The sequence below is a fragment of the Thermobia domestica genome, chromosome 9 (assembly GCF_964235325.1).
Source record: "Thermobia domestica chromosome 9, izTheDome1.hap1.1, whole genome shotgun sequence".
Classification (NCBI taxonomy): domain Eukaryota; kingdom Metazoa; phylum Arthropoda; class Insecta; order Zygentoma; family Lepismatidae; genus Thermobia; species Thermobia domestica.
This window is the reverse complement of record NC_137462.1, coordinates 102578071-102595763: the sequence shown is the minus strand read 5'-3', so window position 1 is coordinate 102595763 and position 17693 is coordinate 102578071. Positions and strand designations below refer to the sequence as shown.

Here is a 17693-nt window from a genome sequence, read left to right as displayed (position 1 = left end):
CGAGTTTGGTCTACTGAAAAGGGCACTTTCTTCTCGTCGTGTCAAACTCTCGGGGGCCTGTGGAAAGCCTGCCGGGAGGAATGGGAGAAGATTCCACTTCCTGTACTTCGTCGTAGTCTTCTACAGTGGAAGTTACGGTGCAGGGCTATTGCCAGAATACATGGCCATCACACTGAGGCCAACCGATGGTGGTCCCATGGATTTTCATAAGGTTAGTGCTAATTCAAAATTGGACACATATACGCGGATCGACCTTCTGTATTCACATTAGATACATTCATGTTGTATAAAAAGATGTAAAGGAACTACCCAAGTTTTAAGTATTTTGTGAATACATGCAAATAAAAACTCTGTCAAAAATATGATAAAAAGTTATATTATACATACTTTCATTTTACATATCACTGTTTCATAACAATATATAGTTTTAACCTTGCTGATAAAAAAAAAAATCTTGCTTGAAAGGCTGTTCCTACACAAGAATAATATAATTATATTCTATGTAAGTACCAAGTATACAGCTGCCTGAGTCTCCCATTTCCACAGCTAGTTTACACGAAAGTTATTTTACTCAACTTTCATAAGGACGGTTAATTGGCATGGGATAGTTAACTTCTTGCTCAATATAAGTGCATCAAAATTAAATACACAATATCAAAAACTATTAATAATATAACAATGTATCTCGAGCTGCTCCTTATTATGAACCTAACACCACGCTCATATGATCCCTTTTTAAAAAACTGTTTCCAATCCGTTATAAAATACAAACACTTCGTTTCTCTTTAGTCCCCAGGACTTCACAATTATGATATCAAATGTAAAAATATGATACAGAATGTATATAAACTTTTCTTTCGTTTGAACAAATAACAGAATTAACGTGTTTCTGTGTATAAATATATACAGCACGCCTAAAAAATAATTATCACTCTGTGATAAAAACAGTCTTGCTATTGGGAACAAATATTTTGTCACAACAACTAAAAAGTAAAGTAATATCTTTTTCCCCTCTTTCTTCATGGAATGCCTTTGGTTTGTAATATTTACTCTTCTTTAAGTAGAAATTAAAAATGTTCTTCTACACGCACATTTACAAATTACACTTGTACACGATAATACCTACTTTAATATATATATATATATATATTTATATTTATATATTTAGGTACAATAACTCTAAAAAGTAGTTTCATGGCAACATCTCACTTTGCACTTACTTTTCTGCACATATAATAATCTAGGACAATTATGCAATGCTTAAGTTATCAACAATTACTATGACGCGAACCGCGCATAAGAGGCACTAATAAAGCGGGAGGTCCTGCCTGCCGAAGGAATGGGTGCTGCAATAATTCAGCAGCAGTGGCTCGTTGGGCAGGATCGCGGACGAGCATTCGTTCCAAAAATCCTTGTAACCTTGGTGAAACCTACAGAAAAAATAATGAATTAATTAATATGATACAGATATGTTACACATATAGCTATATAAATATAGTTTGAGAGATACTTCTGGAATAAATAAAAGTTTCAATTTTCGAAATGACAGAATAACAAAAGAAAAATTTTGACCGCGAAACTTTTAAGTATTTATATCCTAAGAACACTGAATACTTTGTTCTATAATATTTTCTTTGCATCATACTAGGCCGTTATGAAGCCAAAATTTTCCATATTAACTTTTGATTTCTTGTTGTTTCACAACTGTGAAAAGATGGACCTAGATGGACAAAGATGGACCGACTGGCCCTCCAGCAGCTCCGACCTTAGCTCATTGGACTGCAGCTTGTAGTCCGTTTTGGAGGACACGATCTGTAGTAAGAGGCACCCAAATCTTGCGAGTCTCCAGCGTTCTCTTGTTAAATCAGTGGCAGAATTTCCCCTCCGAGATCGTGCGTGCTAGGATCGATGACTGGATTCAGACTTCGGGTCTGTATAAAGGCTAAACGTGGTTATTTTGAACAGTGATTGATATTTATGTTGATCTGTACCTTTACCTTACCTCTTATCATACAGCTCTACAGCCCTGGGTGGGCTTTGGCTTCATTCACCAGGCGCCTCCATTCTTCCAGGGTGTCTACTAAATGTTCATTTTCAAATTCCAGGTTTTATCAAGGTTTTCAAGGTTTATTTTTCCTTTTTTTCCAGGTCTATTCAGTAGAGTGATATTTATTGTAACATGTATAAGTTAATGAAATTTTATATAGTTCTTAACAAAAACTGGTAATAATTAGAGAATGCATATGGCAAGTGAAAGTTTCTTTAAGTGATAAGATGAAACTGACTGAAATGTAGGTTCTCAAAACATTTTACACAAGAAAATGTTTAATTAAAATATCCCCTACCAGAAAACCGGTTGAGAAAAATGTGCGGTAGCTTTAAATGTCCTAATATAGGAATATTATACAGGGGTGAACCTTAATTAAACCGACAAACTTCGGGAAATGATTCTCGGCACCCAAACAAGAAAAAAAAATCCTCTTTAACTCTTCTCCAGGGCGCATAGTTTCCGAGCTAAAAGGTGCCGAAAGTGTGGAAAAATGAACTTCCGATGTCTATATTTCCAAAATTATCCAAAGTAGAGAGTGCTGCTTAAAATCTCACAAAGGAAATCATATGTTCCTTAAAGAGATATTAAGCTGTACTCTCTACGTCGGATAGGTTTGGAAATATAGGCCTTGGAAGTTCATTTTTCCACACTTTCGGCACCTTGTAGCTCCAAAACTGTACCGTGGAGAAAAGTTAGAGGAATTTTTTTCTTGTTTTGGGCTCGGGAATCACCTCCCGAAGTTTATCGGTTTAGTTAAGATTTACCCTGTATAATAGTAAATTTGTCAAGAACATTGCTTCAAATAAACTAATATTATAGTAGTAGCACGTGAGTGTTGATGAACAATGACAAAAATGGTGGGAAAATTGCTTACTTACCGCTAAGTTATGGGATAAAATACCACAAGAGTATTTTACTACAAGCACTCCCCTTTAAAGTACTCTTGTGGTATTTTATGCTAAGTACTGGTAGGACTTAGCGGTGAGTAAGCTATTTTCCCGCCATTTTTGTCAAACTAGTATTAGTTTAGAAGTAAAAAGAAAATGATCATATATAATACAAATTCATAACGCGAAGTAGTCCATATTGTTAAACGTTACTGCACATTATTCTTGGATGGGAACTGGCCATCAGTTATATTTTATTTAAAAATGTATTGTAACATGAAAGTTTAAGAAACGGAAAATCTTATCGAACCACGCACATTATATGAACAAATATAGAAAACAACTTTCACAGTGAACAGTTTTTGACATTTAACTTCTAGAGTTCAACATCCCTTTTAATTTTTCCGCCTGTTCTTCCAATGCATCTACTTCTGCTTCGGCGTCAGTTAATATTCTTTTTTTCTTTAATTCCAACTCTTATTTTCTTCTTAGTATCTTTCTTTCTCAAGCTGCTCTGTCTTCTTTTTCACCGCGGTATTTTAGATATCATTTCTTCTGCTTGATGCATTCCTCACATACTAAATCATACTCTTTGTGATATTCATATTAAGTATGTCGCCAGCAACACGCACAGCATCCAACACACTTCTCTAGCCAATCAAGCACTCCTCTTGGAGATTTTCAACAATGCACTCTTTGTTAATGGAGAAACTCCTTTCCATTGCTGCGTTGCTATGGAAAAGTACATATATCTTATGCATGAATGTTTTAAACGCATTGGAAACACCTTCTTTATTTAACAGATTATAGAGAAAAACTTCTAATCTGTCATTTTTGTGACTGAAATTTGACAGTTTTCGTGCTGTGTCTTGGTCTGAACAAAATTTTAAATATTCCCGTTTCACCATATCAGCATTTACAGGTCTCATTTGCTCCTTCTCGACAAATGTCTCCAGGGCGAGTGTGATACGTGATGTTTCGTTGGTCATAGTTTCTGAAGACAAGCAATTTGCGGCTCTTGTTACACTGTATTTTAAAGGACATTTTACGATAAGTTTTTTACACAGTTCTTGCAAGAATCTTCTGCATTCTTTCTTAAAGTTCAATATATCAACATACGTTACTCCTTTAAGCGATGTTATCGCAGAAAATCCAACATCAACTAGATTGTGGTTTTAAGATGTCCTTATCAAAAACATCTATTGAGATCCTTTTTTTTTTTGGGGGGGGGGGGGCACAAGAGATGCAATTGGATTATTAAGGGCGATCGGTGAAAGATTTATAGAAAAAGGGAAACAGGTGTATGTTATATTTATTGATCTAGAAAAGGCTTTTGACCGCGTGAATTGGGAATTGTTGTTGGGAGTTCTAACGAAGATAGGGTTGAATTGGAAAGATAGAAGACTTATAAGAAACTTATACATGAACCAATAAGTAAGTGTTAGGATTGGGGAATAACTGACGGAAGAGAGTGCAATTGGAAGGGGAGTTCGACAAGGATGCTGCCTCTCGCCAACACTATTTAATGTCTATCTAGAAGAGATAGTGAAAAAGAGTTTACATGATGATGATGGTATTTCGGTAGGAAATAGAATGATTAGATGCATAAGATTTGCAGACGATTTGGCGCTTGTTGCAGAATCTGAAAAGAAAATCAATAAAATGTTAGAAAAAATGAGAAAGGGCTTTGAAGAATATGGGATGAAAATAAATGTTAGAAAGACAAAAGCCATGGTGATTGGAACGAAGGGGTCTGTGTCAAATATAAAAGTAGGAGGGGAGAAAATAGAACAAGTGAATAGTTTTCGATATCTGGGTAGTATTTTTAGTAATAACATGAAGTGCGAACGTGAAATAAAAGCAAGGATAGAAATGGCGAAAGAAGCCTTTAGGAGGAAGAAAAGTCTGTTTTGTAGGACCTTGAATAAAGAGTTGAGAAAAAGACTCATAAAATGCTTCGTGTGGAGTGTTGTACTGTATGGGGCGGAAACGTGGACATTACGTAAAGGTGATGAAAATCGACTGGAAGCCTTCGAAATGTGGGTGTGGACAAGAATGGAAAAAATTAGTTGGGTCGAGCGCAAAACGAATGAGTGGGTGAGAAACGAACACTTTTAGATATTATTAGGAAGAGGAAGAGAAACTGGTTGGGACATTGCCTAAGAAGAGATTATATCATGAGGGACGTCTTAGAGGGTATGGTGTTGGGAAAGAGAGGGAAGGGGCGAAGAAGACTACAATTAATGGATGATATAAAAACAGAAAGATCATACGCGAAGACGAAGAAGTTAGCGGAGGACCGTGGAGCATGGAAGCTTCTCAGCTGCGGCAAGTGACCTGCCAATAAAGGCAGAATACCTATGATGATGATGAAGTTTTAGCTACCTTAAGACATCATCTTTCACGAAGCGGCTTAACAAACTACGAATCAACGTGTTTAGGTCATTCCATAGAAACGGTAGTAATGAAATGTCTCTGGTACTTAATGAGGAATTCTTTTAGTTTTACAGATAAGGACTGAAGGAACCCTAATCTAGCAGGCAACAGAACATCAGAGATGTGGACTTCTACTTTAGAGAAGTTTGATGTTTCAGGTTTTGTTTTCACTGCATCAACATAAACTTTTAAGGCAGGAATCATAGTTATGGCACGGTTGATAACTTTAGAATTCTCCACCCACCTAACAGAACAAAATTTAAGAGGGAAAACTGCTGTTCCAGATGCTGCCATGAAATCTGCTCTTCTTGAAGGGAAGTCCTTGAATAAATAGTACAACGCTCTCAAACACTCTGTCACATTCCAACCAGCTTTGGTATGCGCAATCTTAAAAGCCCCATTAACAATATGTAAAGAGCATGTTCCTGTCTCCAAAAGCTGTGGACCTTCACCATTCTCTTCACTCAGATAGGCCTTCAAATCACTCAGAAATTTCAAATTAACGTTGGGGCCATCAAGAGAAATCTGAAGTAACTTACAAAAATCGAGACCCTTGTCCTTGAAGGTATTTATAAATGCACTTAACAAATCCTGGGCAGTAGCATGTCCGAGGAATACTGATGTTAAATAACGTGTTAAAACTTTATTTTCGTCACTGTGCCAGAAACGAACTACTAAGTCCATTTGATTTTTCTGTGAGATAGTGTTTAGGCTTTCGTCAAACGATACTGCAAAAAATTCACAATTTTGTAGTTCACGAAATAACGTCTGTTGGAAATATGGACCCAATCCAAAAGTGATAACATAACCTATTTTGTCTTTGTGTAACTGCATATTTTTAGCGACTTCACACTCAGGAAACATTAAAGGAAACAAATCCGTTGCACTCGCTTGGCTTCTGGCCGATGCATGACTTGTAACTTTGTGTAACCTTTTTCTCCTGAACAATTGGAGTAGATGATGTGCCAGTTACTGAACTGGAAGACAATGTAGAATTTTTTGTACAGGAAGGCTCCTTGTTAACATTGCTTGAGAACTTTACGATCGAACATTGTGCATTAAGAGCTTTAACAGCTATTTGATGTTTCTTTCCTTTTTCATGAGATTTCAATGATCCAGCTTCCATATCTGAAATGTCAAAATCAGTTCTGCAGAGTTTACAACCTGCTTTAAATAGATCGTTGGAACTAATAACCCATTTTCACTGGCCTTTCCACGAGTCCTGGAATTTAGTTTTACTTTTCCCCATTTTAATGGTTGGAAAATAAAATGTTAATTGTTAGTGTAACAGGATTTATTGCAAGACTAGTAAAATGTTAACCTAAATACAAAAGGTGATTCCGTTAAGATGAGGGGCAATTTTACTTTTTTCCGGTGATACACCTTTCGGCCACCGGGAATGGTGTTGACTGTGACATCTGCGGGCTTGGACTCCTGTTAAAAAGCTTCGGCACAGGAGTATAAGCGGAATGCTGTTCCAGACCTGTCTACTACTCTTGCTACAGAAACATGTAAACCAATGTCTTCACAAAGCAGCAAATAAGCTTGATTCATACTATGCAAATAAGCAGCAACTACAGAGAAAGCTTCTGGCTTGTATGCCAGTATCCCCTCAGTGTAAGACACAAACTTAATAGATCATGAAATTTAACTTTTTCAATTACCTTACTCTCACCATCGGGGACTAATTTAGCTCTTTTTGTAGTCACTGTTATTCACAACGACCATGCCAAACAAATAAAATCTTATTCAGTCTCTTCTTGTACCCTCAACGTACTTTCCAAAAACATTCACCGCCTGCATTCTGCTTACGTCTGTCTGTCTTTCTCAACTACGTTTCCAATGAATAAGTTATTATTGGCTTTTAACTTATGCTGTAGTATATAACTTTCTTGCATTTTACAAAAATATACTTATTCCATACCAATCCCAAAAACAATATTTTAAAAACAATTTTAAAACTTCCAGGTTCCTCGTCCAATTCCAGGCTATTTCCAGGTTTTCCAGGTTCAAAAGTAAATTCCAGGCTAATTCCAGGTTTTCAAGGTTTTCCAGGTCAGTAGACACCCTGTTCTTCTCTATTCTTTGCTTTTCCTTTCCAGTTCTCTGATGTTCTCAGATCCTTGTTTACATCCTCGTACCATCTTTGCTTTGGTCTACCTCTTCTTCTCGTAGAAAATATCTTTTCATGTAATATCTTCTTTGCTAGTCGTCCTTCTTCCATTCTTCCTACGTGTCCCGTCCATCGCAGCCGTTGCACTTTTATAAATCGTACAATATCTTCTTCTCTTAAGATGTCTTCTATTTCTTTGTTGGTTCTGCTTCTCCATTCGTTATTTTCTCTGATTGACCCGAAAATCTTTCTGATTATTTTCCTTTCGAATATTCGTAGTTTTTCTTCGTTTTCTTTAGATAACGTCCATACTTCTGCGCTGTAAGTGACTATCGGTCTAACTGTCGTTTTGTAAATCTTCATCTTGGTTTGCCTGCCAATGCTTTTGTTTTTGAGTATTTGTGCATTAGCATAATACGCCTTGTTTCCTGCTAGAATTCTTTCTTTGACTGTAGTTGTCCTGTTATCTATTGTCATTCCTGAATATCTAAATCTGTCTACTTCTTCAAATGTTTTGTTTCCTATTACAAACCTTCCCTTTCTTCTTTTATTTTTATCTGGTGTTATGTGCATGTATTTTGTTTTTTCAATGTTTACTTGTAGCCCCAGTGGATTCGTAAGTTCCTCTAGTTCGTTGTAAAGCTTCCTGAGTTCGTATTCCGTTCTCGTCAAGATGGCGATGTCATCTGCATAAGCGCATATTTGGCTGGTTTTATTGATACTTGTGCCCCTTTTATCTATTTCTCGTATTGCAATATGCATGGCTATTATGAATGAAGTTGTTGACAGCCCGTCTCCCTGTTTTACTCCCTTTTTGTACTCGAATTCTTCTCCTACTCTGTGCCCTGCTTTTACTTTTGCTGTAGTTTGTTCCAGGATTATTTTAACTAAGTTGCTCAGTTTTGGGGGGATCTTGAAGTGTTCTAGTCCCTGTAGAAAACAATTTCTATTTATACTGTCGAATGCTTGTTTGTAGTCTATGAACAGAATGTGTATATCTATTCCATGTTCATAGCACTTTTCTATTGCCCATGTCATCACAAATAGCTGATCTGTTGTTCCTCTGTTTATTCTAAATTCACTCTGGTACTCTCCGATTATTCCTTCTGTAAATCTCTTTATTTTGTTATTAAGTATGCTTGTGAATATTTTATAGACTGTGTTCAATAGCATTATTCCTCTATAATTTGAGCAGTATGTTTTGTCTCCTTTCTTGTGTATTGGATGCAGTATCCCCACTTTCCAGTCTGATGGTATTGTTTCTTCTTCCCAGATTCGTCTGATCATGTTGCCTATTTCCCTCATCATCTCTGTGCCTGCATATTTTATTAGTTCCGCTGTTATATTGTCTTCTCCGGGAGTTTCGTTGTTTTTAAGTTTCCTGATAGCATTCTCTACTTCTTCATCGCTTGGTATTTCTACTTGTTGATGCTCTACGATATTTCCTCTCTCCATTACTTCCAATTGTAGTATTTCACTTTCTTCTGTTTCTGATGTTGGATTTAGCTCCTTTTTAAAGTATTCCGTTCATCTTTGTATGATCGGATATTATGTTTCCTTTTTCGTCTTTACATCAAATCGGTTGTGCCTGGAATCCTTTATTCATGTTTTTGACCGCTATGTATAATTTCCTTGTTTCGTTTCTTCCACTCATCTCTTCAATTTCTTCTATTCGTCGTTTTACCATGTCTCGTTTCTTCTTTCTACACATTTTGTTTGCCTGCCTTCTCATTTCTTCATACGCTTCTATGCTTGCTTTTGTTGATCTTTGTATCATTTTCTTTCTTGCTTCGTTTCTCTTTTCGATTGCCTCTTGACATTCCTCGTCAAACCACTGTCTTCTTTTTGGTTTCCTCCGTTGTCCAACCGTTTCTTCTGCTGTTTCTGTTATTATTTCTTGGATTTTATTCCATTGTTCTTGCACTGTTGGTATTCTTTCTTCTCTTGATTTATGTGCCAATTTTATCCTTATACTGCGTTTATATTCCTCTTCCTTTTCCTTGTTTTTTTAGTTGGTCTATGCCCCATTTTGTTTCGTGTTTTCCTTATATACTAATTTCCTACTGATCTTCTCTCTAAGTTTAGCTTTGACCAGATAATGATCTGTGTCGCAGTTGTATCCTCTGTAGCTTCTTGTGTCCATTATAGATGAGGAGTGTCTATTGTTAATGAGAATATGGTCTATCTGATTGATCGTCGTGCCATCCGGTGAAGCCCAAGTTTCTAGATGTACTCTCTTGTGAGAGAAGCATGTACTTTTAATTGAGATTGTTCTCTATTGCAAACTGAATGAGTAGGTTGCCATTGTCATTACTTTCTTCATGTAGTGAATGTTTTCCTGTAACTTTGATTCGTGCATCATTTCCTCCTACTTTTGCACTGAAGTCTCCGATTACTAGTGCTATGTCGTATCTATTCTCGTTTGTTTCAGTCTTCTTGACTGTTTCTCGTGCTATTTCTTCTGCTTTACCTGGTATTAACATTGATTGGACGTTCCATGTCGCTATACTCAGATCCTTCTGCCGTTTCCTAGTCCTATCCATTGAATCCTTCCCATTTTTCCGAGGCTCTGGTTTCTGTTTCTGAACGAATTATATTTTTCTGTGATTGGGTCGTTAACCCTATGCACAACCCCCAACCTGGAGGACAAGGAGTTTTCTGTCGGGGTTCTCTTCCCCTAGCCTTTGTGGATCTCTCCACTAACTGCAAGGCAGCAGTGCTGGTTTTGGTCCACGCCGGAAATTTCCGGTACCCACCATATCTGGTGGGCTTTCCCCTATCCGCCACCTGAGGAGATGCCTGGTGGGAGTCCAGCAACTCCCCCAGGGATCTGTATCTTTGTAACATCAAAATCTTAATACATTAACTTGGTAACTGTTCCTGTAGTTCATTCAGGCGATTCTGAAGGAGAAAGGTATCTTATTGTTTGCAGAGTTAGGTCTGTAGCACGTATAGAGCGAAAGTTCGCGTGGTTTGTTACTCAAGAAGAGTGTTTACCAGACAAAGATAAGGTCTCTTGATGATTTCCAAGAACATGTAACTTCTGATCATGTAATATCTGCAGCGTACATACGTGGAGACATGCGAGTATTGTACAAATTGTCACTACTGGTATATGTCTGAGGAATACAATCCTTTATTTTATATCGTAGTTTATAAGTAATTTGAAAGAATATAATTTATTTGTAGACTGGTATTTATGAAAGTATATTTTTATACTGAACACAACTCATTTTATTTAACAGTTAATAATGCTAGCAAGACAAAGACTAATTCATATTTTTGTAACTTATGCAATATTTTGAACATATAGAAAAATGGTTAGTCGGGGATATACGGTATGTTCAACTCCTTTATATGTACATAATATTAAATATTTGTTTTCGATTTACATTGAAATTATTGTTATCCACAATACTAGAGTGAAAAAAATGATAATGATTTACTATGTTTGCCTTTCATTATGACATATCAGCTTTATTTTGTTTGCTTAGAGAATGCACCGTTTGGAGATGGGTATAATCAGTAGAAACCACCCATCATGAAATATGTCAGAACCTATGTTCCACTAGGAAGTTCTGATTTTATCTGCAATCTTTAGTTCACTTATTGTGTTGGGAGCCCCTTATATGTTTGGATATATGTGATTGTTGGATGTTTACCGAACATCCAATGTATTCCTTCACTCCGGTGTACACGTTAGTTACAATATATTATTCTTATGTAATTTTTGCCATACTAGCACTGCATTTGACACATGCCAGAGTGAACACAAAGATCTGAGAAATAACTTGTAAACAGTCAAACATTCCTCCAAATTTCTCGAGATTACGTTTTAAAGTTGGCTTTATATTGTGAAATGACAAGATCTTATCTACTCTTCGGCAGTTTCAAAATAAAGCCGTGACACAATGAAACACAGTAGAAATTCATAAAACCAACAAGACACAATCAGGATTATTCGAACACTTTCCTAATACAAAATGAGCAGGGAAAAGATTATAAATAAAACCAATAATCCGAAGTTACACATTGGCTTAACTGTTCTGGCACACTCGGAACAGGTGGATTCCACTAACTACACACAACACGTAAATAATACTCTGGAAAGAACTAAAGTTACTTTTAATATATAAAAATAGGACTTAGTACCTCCTAGTCATTCGTTTCTTTGAATGGAAGTATTGTTTCAATCCATCATGTCAAAAACTTGGAACAATATCCCCATATCTTTTTAAATATAATCTATTTTATTCTTTTCATTGTATTAATCCATGTCTGTTTCACTTTCGTATTTTTAATATGTGTAACACGAACATGATCCCAGACGAGGACCTAAGATTTATGTTGCAGAGTAAATTGTGGGAATGTAAATGTTTTTGACATTAATTCTAATGCCTGTCTGTCCACTAATGATGATAATTATATTTTATATAGTGCGTACGAATGATCCTTTGAAAGAAGCTAATCACACTTAACATAAACCATCATGCCTACCAAAACAAATAAATGCGAAAGCAATGCCAAGTTCTAATGTAATGAGAATTTTAAGCCATAAAGTTAGAGCACGTTAATAAACTGAATAACTTAAGAAATGAGAGCGACTAGGTTTAGTGCAGTCACTCGTATGTTTTATTTTTGAGTTCATCTTCTAAAAATTTTTGAAAATAATGCCCAATATGAAGAAAAAGAATCACCAAATGAGTTGGAAAGAAGGAAAATTATATATACATTACAAAAAAGGAAATTAAAAATATCACCTTTTCTAATGATTGCACAATGTGCTCGAATCAACATTTACACACATTCCACAGCAACAGTACGCAGTTCATACACAAAAATTTAGGCTGAACATTACTCTTAATTTATAAAACATACCTTATGAGTATTCTTTAGCTTCGGTGGAGGCATATCTCGAATTCTTCGCATGGCCTGCAATGGTGGTTCGTTGAAAAATGGTGGTTCACCATCAACCATCTCAATCACCATAATACCTGACATTAAAAGAAATAACTAATTATATGAGAAAATGAAAACGGTAGATATTTAGTTTATATGAACGAAAAAAAAAAAAGTTTTCCCAATTATTCTAACGGATTACCCAGCTGTCATTACCAAGAATCAAAGAACAAAAATACTGCGTAAAAAGTAACAATTAATTGTATAAAAGAATCAATATTAGAACAAGTATAAAGTGTATTGAATTGTAACAAAAAAAAAAAAAAAAAAAAAAAAAAAGGTACATATAGCATAAGAAGAAAATATTACCAACATTATGAGCTTCATGAACAGAAATTTTCGAAGATATGGTACTTGTCCTTTCACCGTTTATACTGAAGGCTAAATATACTGATGGTGAAACTCGGGTCTAGCAACATAGACACGACTGAACAACTGAGTTCTCACTAGATCAATTTAATATATATATATATATATAGGGTGGCGCATATAAAAGTAGAATAAAGGAAATGCAGGAAATTACAGAAACGAAGAGCTGGAATGATCTTACATTTATTTACAATGAAAAAAAAAAAAGATAAAAATACATTTATAGATGTTCAAAGTGACCCCCTGCGACATCAATACACAGCTCTGCACGTATAAGCATATTCAGATATACCCGGCGTAAAGTTCGGATACCAATGACGGCAACTTCATGGCTAATGCTGTCTTTCAGTTCCTGTATTGGGTGTGGATTAGTTTCATAGACTTGTTCTTCAGGTGTCCCCAAAGAAAGAAATCACATGTTAGATTCAGCGAACGAGGCGGCCACAAACCTTGCTGACAGTTCGTTCCTCAGAGAAGACACCATGGACTTGTTCTAGGGATAGCTTAGAAGTGTGGCATGTTGCCCCATCTTGTTTGAAGAAGCAGTATTTTCTGTCATATTCAGTGAGTTGAGCACAAAATGCATTAAAAATTTCCAAATATGCAACTGTGTTGAGAGTAGTGTCAAAAAACATCGGTCCAATGATGCGCGTTCCTCTAACACCGCACCAAACGCCGATTTTTTCATCATGGAATGGTTGCTGACAAACAATGTGGGTTCTCCGTTGGCCAGTACCTCGTGTTCTGTGAATTCACATGACCAGAAAGATGAAACCATGATATAATGGAAAGGGTATAACTTCACTGATGAAATAAACTGAAGCGCTGACCGAAGAATGCTAACAATCGATAATTGTATAAACTGTCCATCATTATAGCTGTTTACTCAATTTCATGTCGAAATATTGCATTCGCATTCAAAGGGGATGCGGGCTACTTTTAACTGCGCCACCCTATATATATATGTACTATTCACGTTGAAATTATAACAAATTATGATAAAATACTAGGGTGAGTCATATGTTAGTAGCGTTGGGTGGTCCCGCCCAATCGATACCGGAAAATCATGTGCAACGTGTAGTACAGTTGAAGACTGTGGTGGCAGAACGCGTGACACGTGTCTGTCTTATCACAGCGCTAACGGTGTGGGAAGAACTACTCGTTGAATACGCAGTTGTCAGGACAATGGCTGAGGGGAAACCTGTATGCCGTGTGCTCCTGTGCCACTACTGGAAAAAGGATTTGAATGCAGCCAAGGAAATATGTGCCGTAGAAGTCCATCCGTAGCAGGTACTGTCCACAGCTAGAAAGTAGTTTCAACGTTTTCGGGCTGGTGACACCAGTCTCGATGACAAGCCCAAGTGTGGACGCCCTGTGATGATGGATATCGATGACCTCCTAAACGCTGTGGAAGGAAACCTAGAACCCAGTACCCGTCAGCTGGCACATGAGGTGCAGTCATCTCAAACCAGTGTCATTCGTCATCTGCATCAACTTGGTTTTCGCTCCGGGAATCGAGAATGGTTCTCCATGAGTTGACAGGAGAACTCATGCTCAAAACGTGTGACCCTATGTGAAGAACTGTTTCGAAACCCAAATGACGACAGGTTTTGGCAGAGGATCATCACGAATGATGAAAAGTGGATCTTTCTCCGTTATCCTGACACCTGGAAATAATGGTTTCGAGGCGCAGCCTGTGGTTCAAAGAGGGCGTTTTGAAGAGAAGACAATGCTGTGTGTGTGGTGGTGGTGGAATTTCGAAGGTATTGTGCACTGGACGCTCGTTCCACATGGCCGTGCAGTAGATGGAACATCGTATGCTGAACAGCTGCAATATGTATACGACATTGTTCGCTGTTGTTATCCATCACTTTATGTATCGAAAGAGACGACTTCTCCAATTTGACAACGCTCCATGCCAAAGGTCAAGAAGAGTCCGGCAAAAAATTGCGGACACGGAAGTTTTACCACACCTCACCTACAGTCCCGACCTTGCGCCACCTGATTTTCATTTGTTTCGTTCCATGGCACACTTCCTGAAGGACAGACAATTCCATTCCATGGATGATGTGAAAACGGACATCACTGAGTTCAGGGGCTTATGTGAATCGTTGGAAAAGGACCATACAGTGTGATGGGATGTGCTTCGCCGAATAGGCTTCCGTGGTACAGGGGGAGTCGGGTGCTGAAAATTACCCATGAACACGCTACGAACATATGATTCACCCTGGTAAAACAACCTGTTAGAAGAGTAGCTTGTTGCATGTTAAATATATATATAAAATTTAAACAACGAAAATATTACGAATCCAATGTATCGGATAGTACAGCAACCTGCAGTTTCCTGCACACAAGTATTAAAGTCTTGTCTTTTCAGGCAATTAAGTTTCAATATGCTATATTCTCAAAAATTTCTTCAAAGGTGCTTTTGTTACTCTTTTACGACGGCCTGCTTCAATAATGACGTACAAGAAAAATACGTTATGGAAAGAATATTAAGATTTTTCTTTTGAAGGTACACCTACGTCTACTTCCTATTCTCCTTAAATAACAACGTCAAGACAATGATTTTAATAATATATGGTTCTTATATACCTACTGTTACTGGGAAAGTGTGACTAAAAATTGTATATAGTCACATATTTCATTAAGGGAAGGCAATAATTCTGATTAACGGTTATACAAAAAGGATTCTCATGAGCGAAGTATCACTAGTATAAAAACGCGAAGATTTTCTAGATTCCGTCCATAAATTTCTAGATTAGAGAAGTTTTACGAACTCATTTTTTTATACTAAAATAATTTGATTCTCCAAGTATCTAACAACACTCTCTATATCACTTTAAGACTGTGAACATGATTGAATTTTATGAAGGTATCAGGAATTTTCATAAGCAATTAGATAATATTAACTTACCAAGCGACCAAATATCAACTTCAGGACCGTAAGGCAGACGTGATATCACTTCAGGGGACATCCAATATGGGGTACCTACTAATGATTTTCTCTTAGGCAGTTCCTGTGAAACTTGAGCGCAGAAGCCGAAATCTGAAAGTTTCACCTGAAATGATAAAAATCATGTATTACCTTAAATTCATTACCACATAATTATAGGCATCAAGATCAAATATCAACTAAGTGCCATATTATAGCTTAGTATTCTTTCCACTAATTTGAAGTATTACAATGCGTTCCTAAGTTTGATGTTAGGTTTTTTTTTTTTTTTTTTTTTTTAATATTCATGGGTATCTCTTTCAAACAGGCTTTCAATATGCTATAAACTGAATACGCAATATATTAAAAAAATTGAGTCCAGTCGAGCGTGCCAAAATTCTCAATTAGATTTCCAAAAGTTCCATATTTGTGCAGAATATGCAATTCCTGAATCATGTTGGTACACGCAGATAGATACCTGTTCACTCACTTTCTGTAAAATGTTGAATTAACGAACTCGAATGCTTGAATTTTACTCCTCCTTCACTCCTCTTAATTTAACGTGAAATATGACAGTGTAATTGAGTTTCGTAAAAAAGATTTTCTCCCTCTTTCCCTTTTGAGTCAAATTTCTACGCCTCAATATACCAAGCTGTGCTCCCTTCCTAGCGATGGAGAAAGAAAGAATAATAAAATTACAACGAAAGGTGTCAATCTAACTTCCTGCTGTACTTATGATCTTGGTCGATTCTAGAAATCCAGCGTGCATACAGTAGTCAGTATGCAGTCAATGGTAGACTCTTAAAGACTATATTGTGGTGGACAAATTTTGTGTGCGTGGTTTTCTCGGGGTTCTCCCGTTTCCTCCCACTTTATTCATTCTATAATTTAATTTATTTCTGATCATCACTGTCTCCTTTAGCCTAGCCGGTATATCTGTGGAACGTAAAACTTAAATATTTCATTTCATTTCTTAGACTATATGTTCTCTTACATTAAAGCTGTATACTCGACATATATATCATAGATTTCATGTACAAGCTTTGCTTTAGTAGACTTAACAGAAGAAAATATCATATTTCTCATGCAAACAGAAGAAAATACCATATTTCTCATGCAAACTGTACATAATATATATTCTTTATCGCATATTGCACATTGACTGAATATCAACTGTTTGAAAAATCTTAATCGTAAAAGTTCTTTACGTCATATCTGTTTTGACCTAACATTTAAATTACAATATTCTTGCTACTTTCCACAATTGCTCATGGAATGAGGATGCAAGAGGTTCCAACAACAAATTGGAGTATTATTCTTGCAAAATAGATAAAAGAAATGAAAAGATCTGAATTGTCAAAAATAAATAAATAATTAAAAAACGCCATTAGTACTATATGATCTAACAGAATGATGTTCCGTAAACTACAATTTATACGTAGTCTACGTTATACTTTTCCCGTGTAGACAACGTAGATTATTAATCATATCGTTTCCTTGTAGCTGAAACAAGAAATTAATACGTAAAATATATGTAAATTGAGAATATGGTGCAACAGTTTGGAATCTTTACGATGAAATCTAGTATTTAACAAAAAGAAAAAGTAATATGAGAATTTATACTTGTGTGTTACACGCAGCGATGGTACTGACGCTAAAACAATACTAGACAACTATTTGTAATCTACCATGATAAAAATTGCACAGATCAAACTTACAGCATACTCTGAAAGCTTACTAAGCGCTCTGTAAGTGACAATTAGGGGAGAATAGGATCCTAACCAATTTTGCTGCTTGTCTCCTTCGCTCGTCAGGGCTGAATTCTCTCTGACCTTAACGAAAGCTATCGCGTCATGCAAACTTGCCCAATAAAATGTAAAGTCGCTAATTTAAATAATAGTTCCTCAGACAAAGAAACAATTTTATACTTCTCCCAAAGAAACA

At 36.4% G+C, this 17693-nt stretch overlaps 1 protein-coding gene across 2 annotated transcripts in view; it reads right to left on the bottom strand.

Moving 5' to 3' along the window:
* Positions 1 to 360: 360 nt before the first annotated feature.
* The window catches only part of mbt (serine/threonine-protein kinase PAK mbt), a 51494-nt gene continuing 34161 nt past the window's right edge, over positions 361 to 17693 (bottom strand). For both annotated transcript variants that reach the window (XM_081771622.1, XM_081771621.1), the window contains 3 exons: positions 15732 to 15876; positions 12365 to 12480; positions 361 to 1430 (listed from right to left, as the gene is read on the bottom strand). In XM_081771622.1, the coding sequence (XP_081627748.1) occupies positions 1269 to 1430; positions 12365 to 12480; positions 15732 to 15876 (423 nt within the window). In that variant the 3' untranslated portion in view covers positions 361 to 1268. The remainder of the gene's footprint in view (positions 1431 to 12364; positions 12481 to 15731; positions 15877 to 17693) is intronic.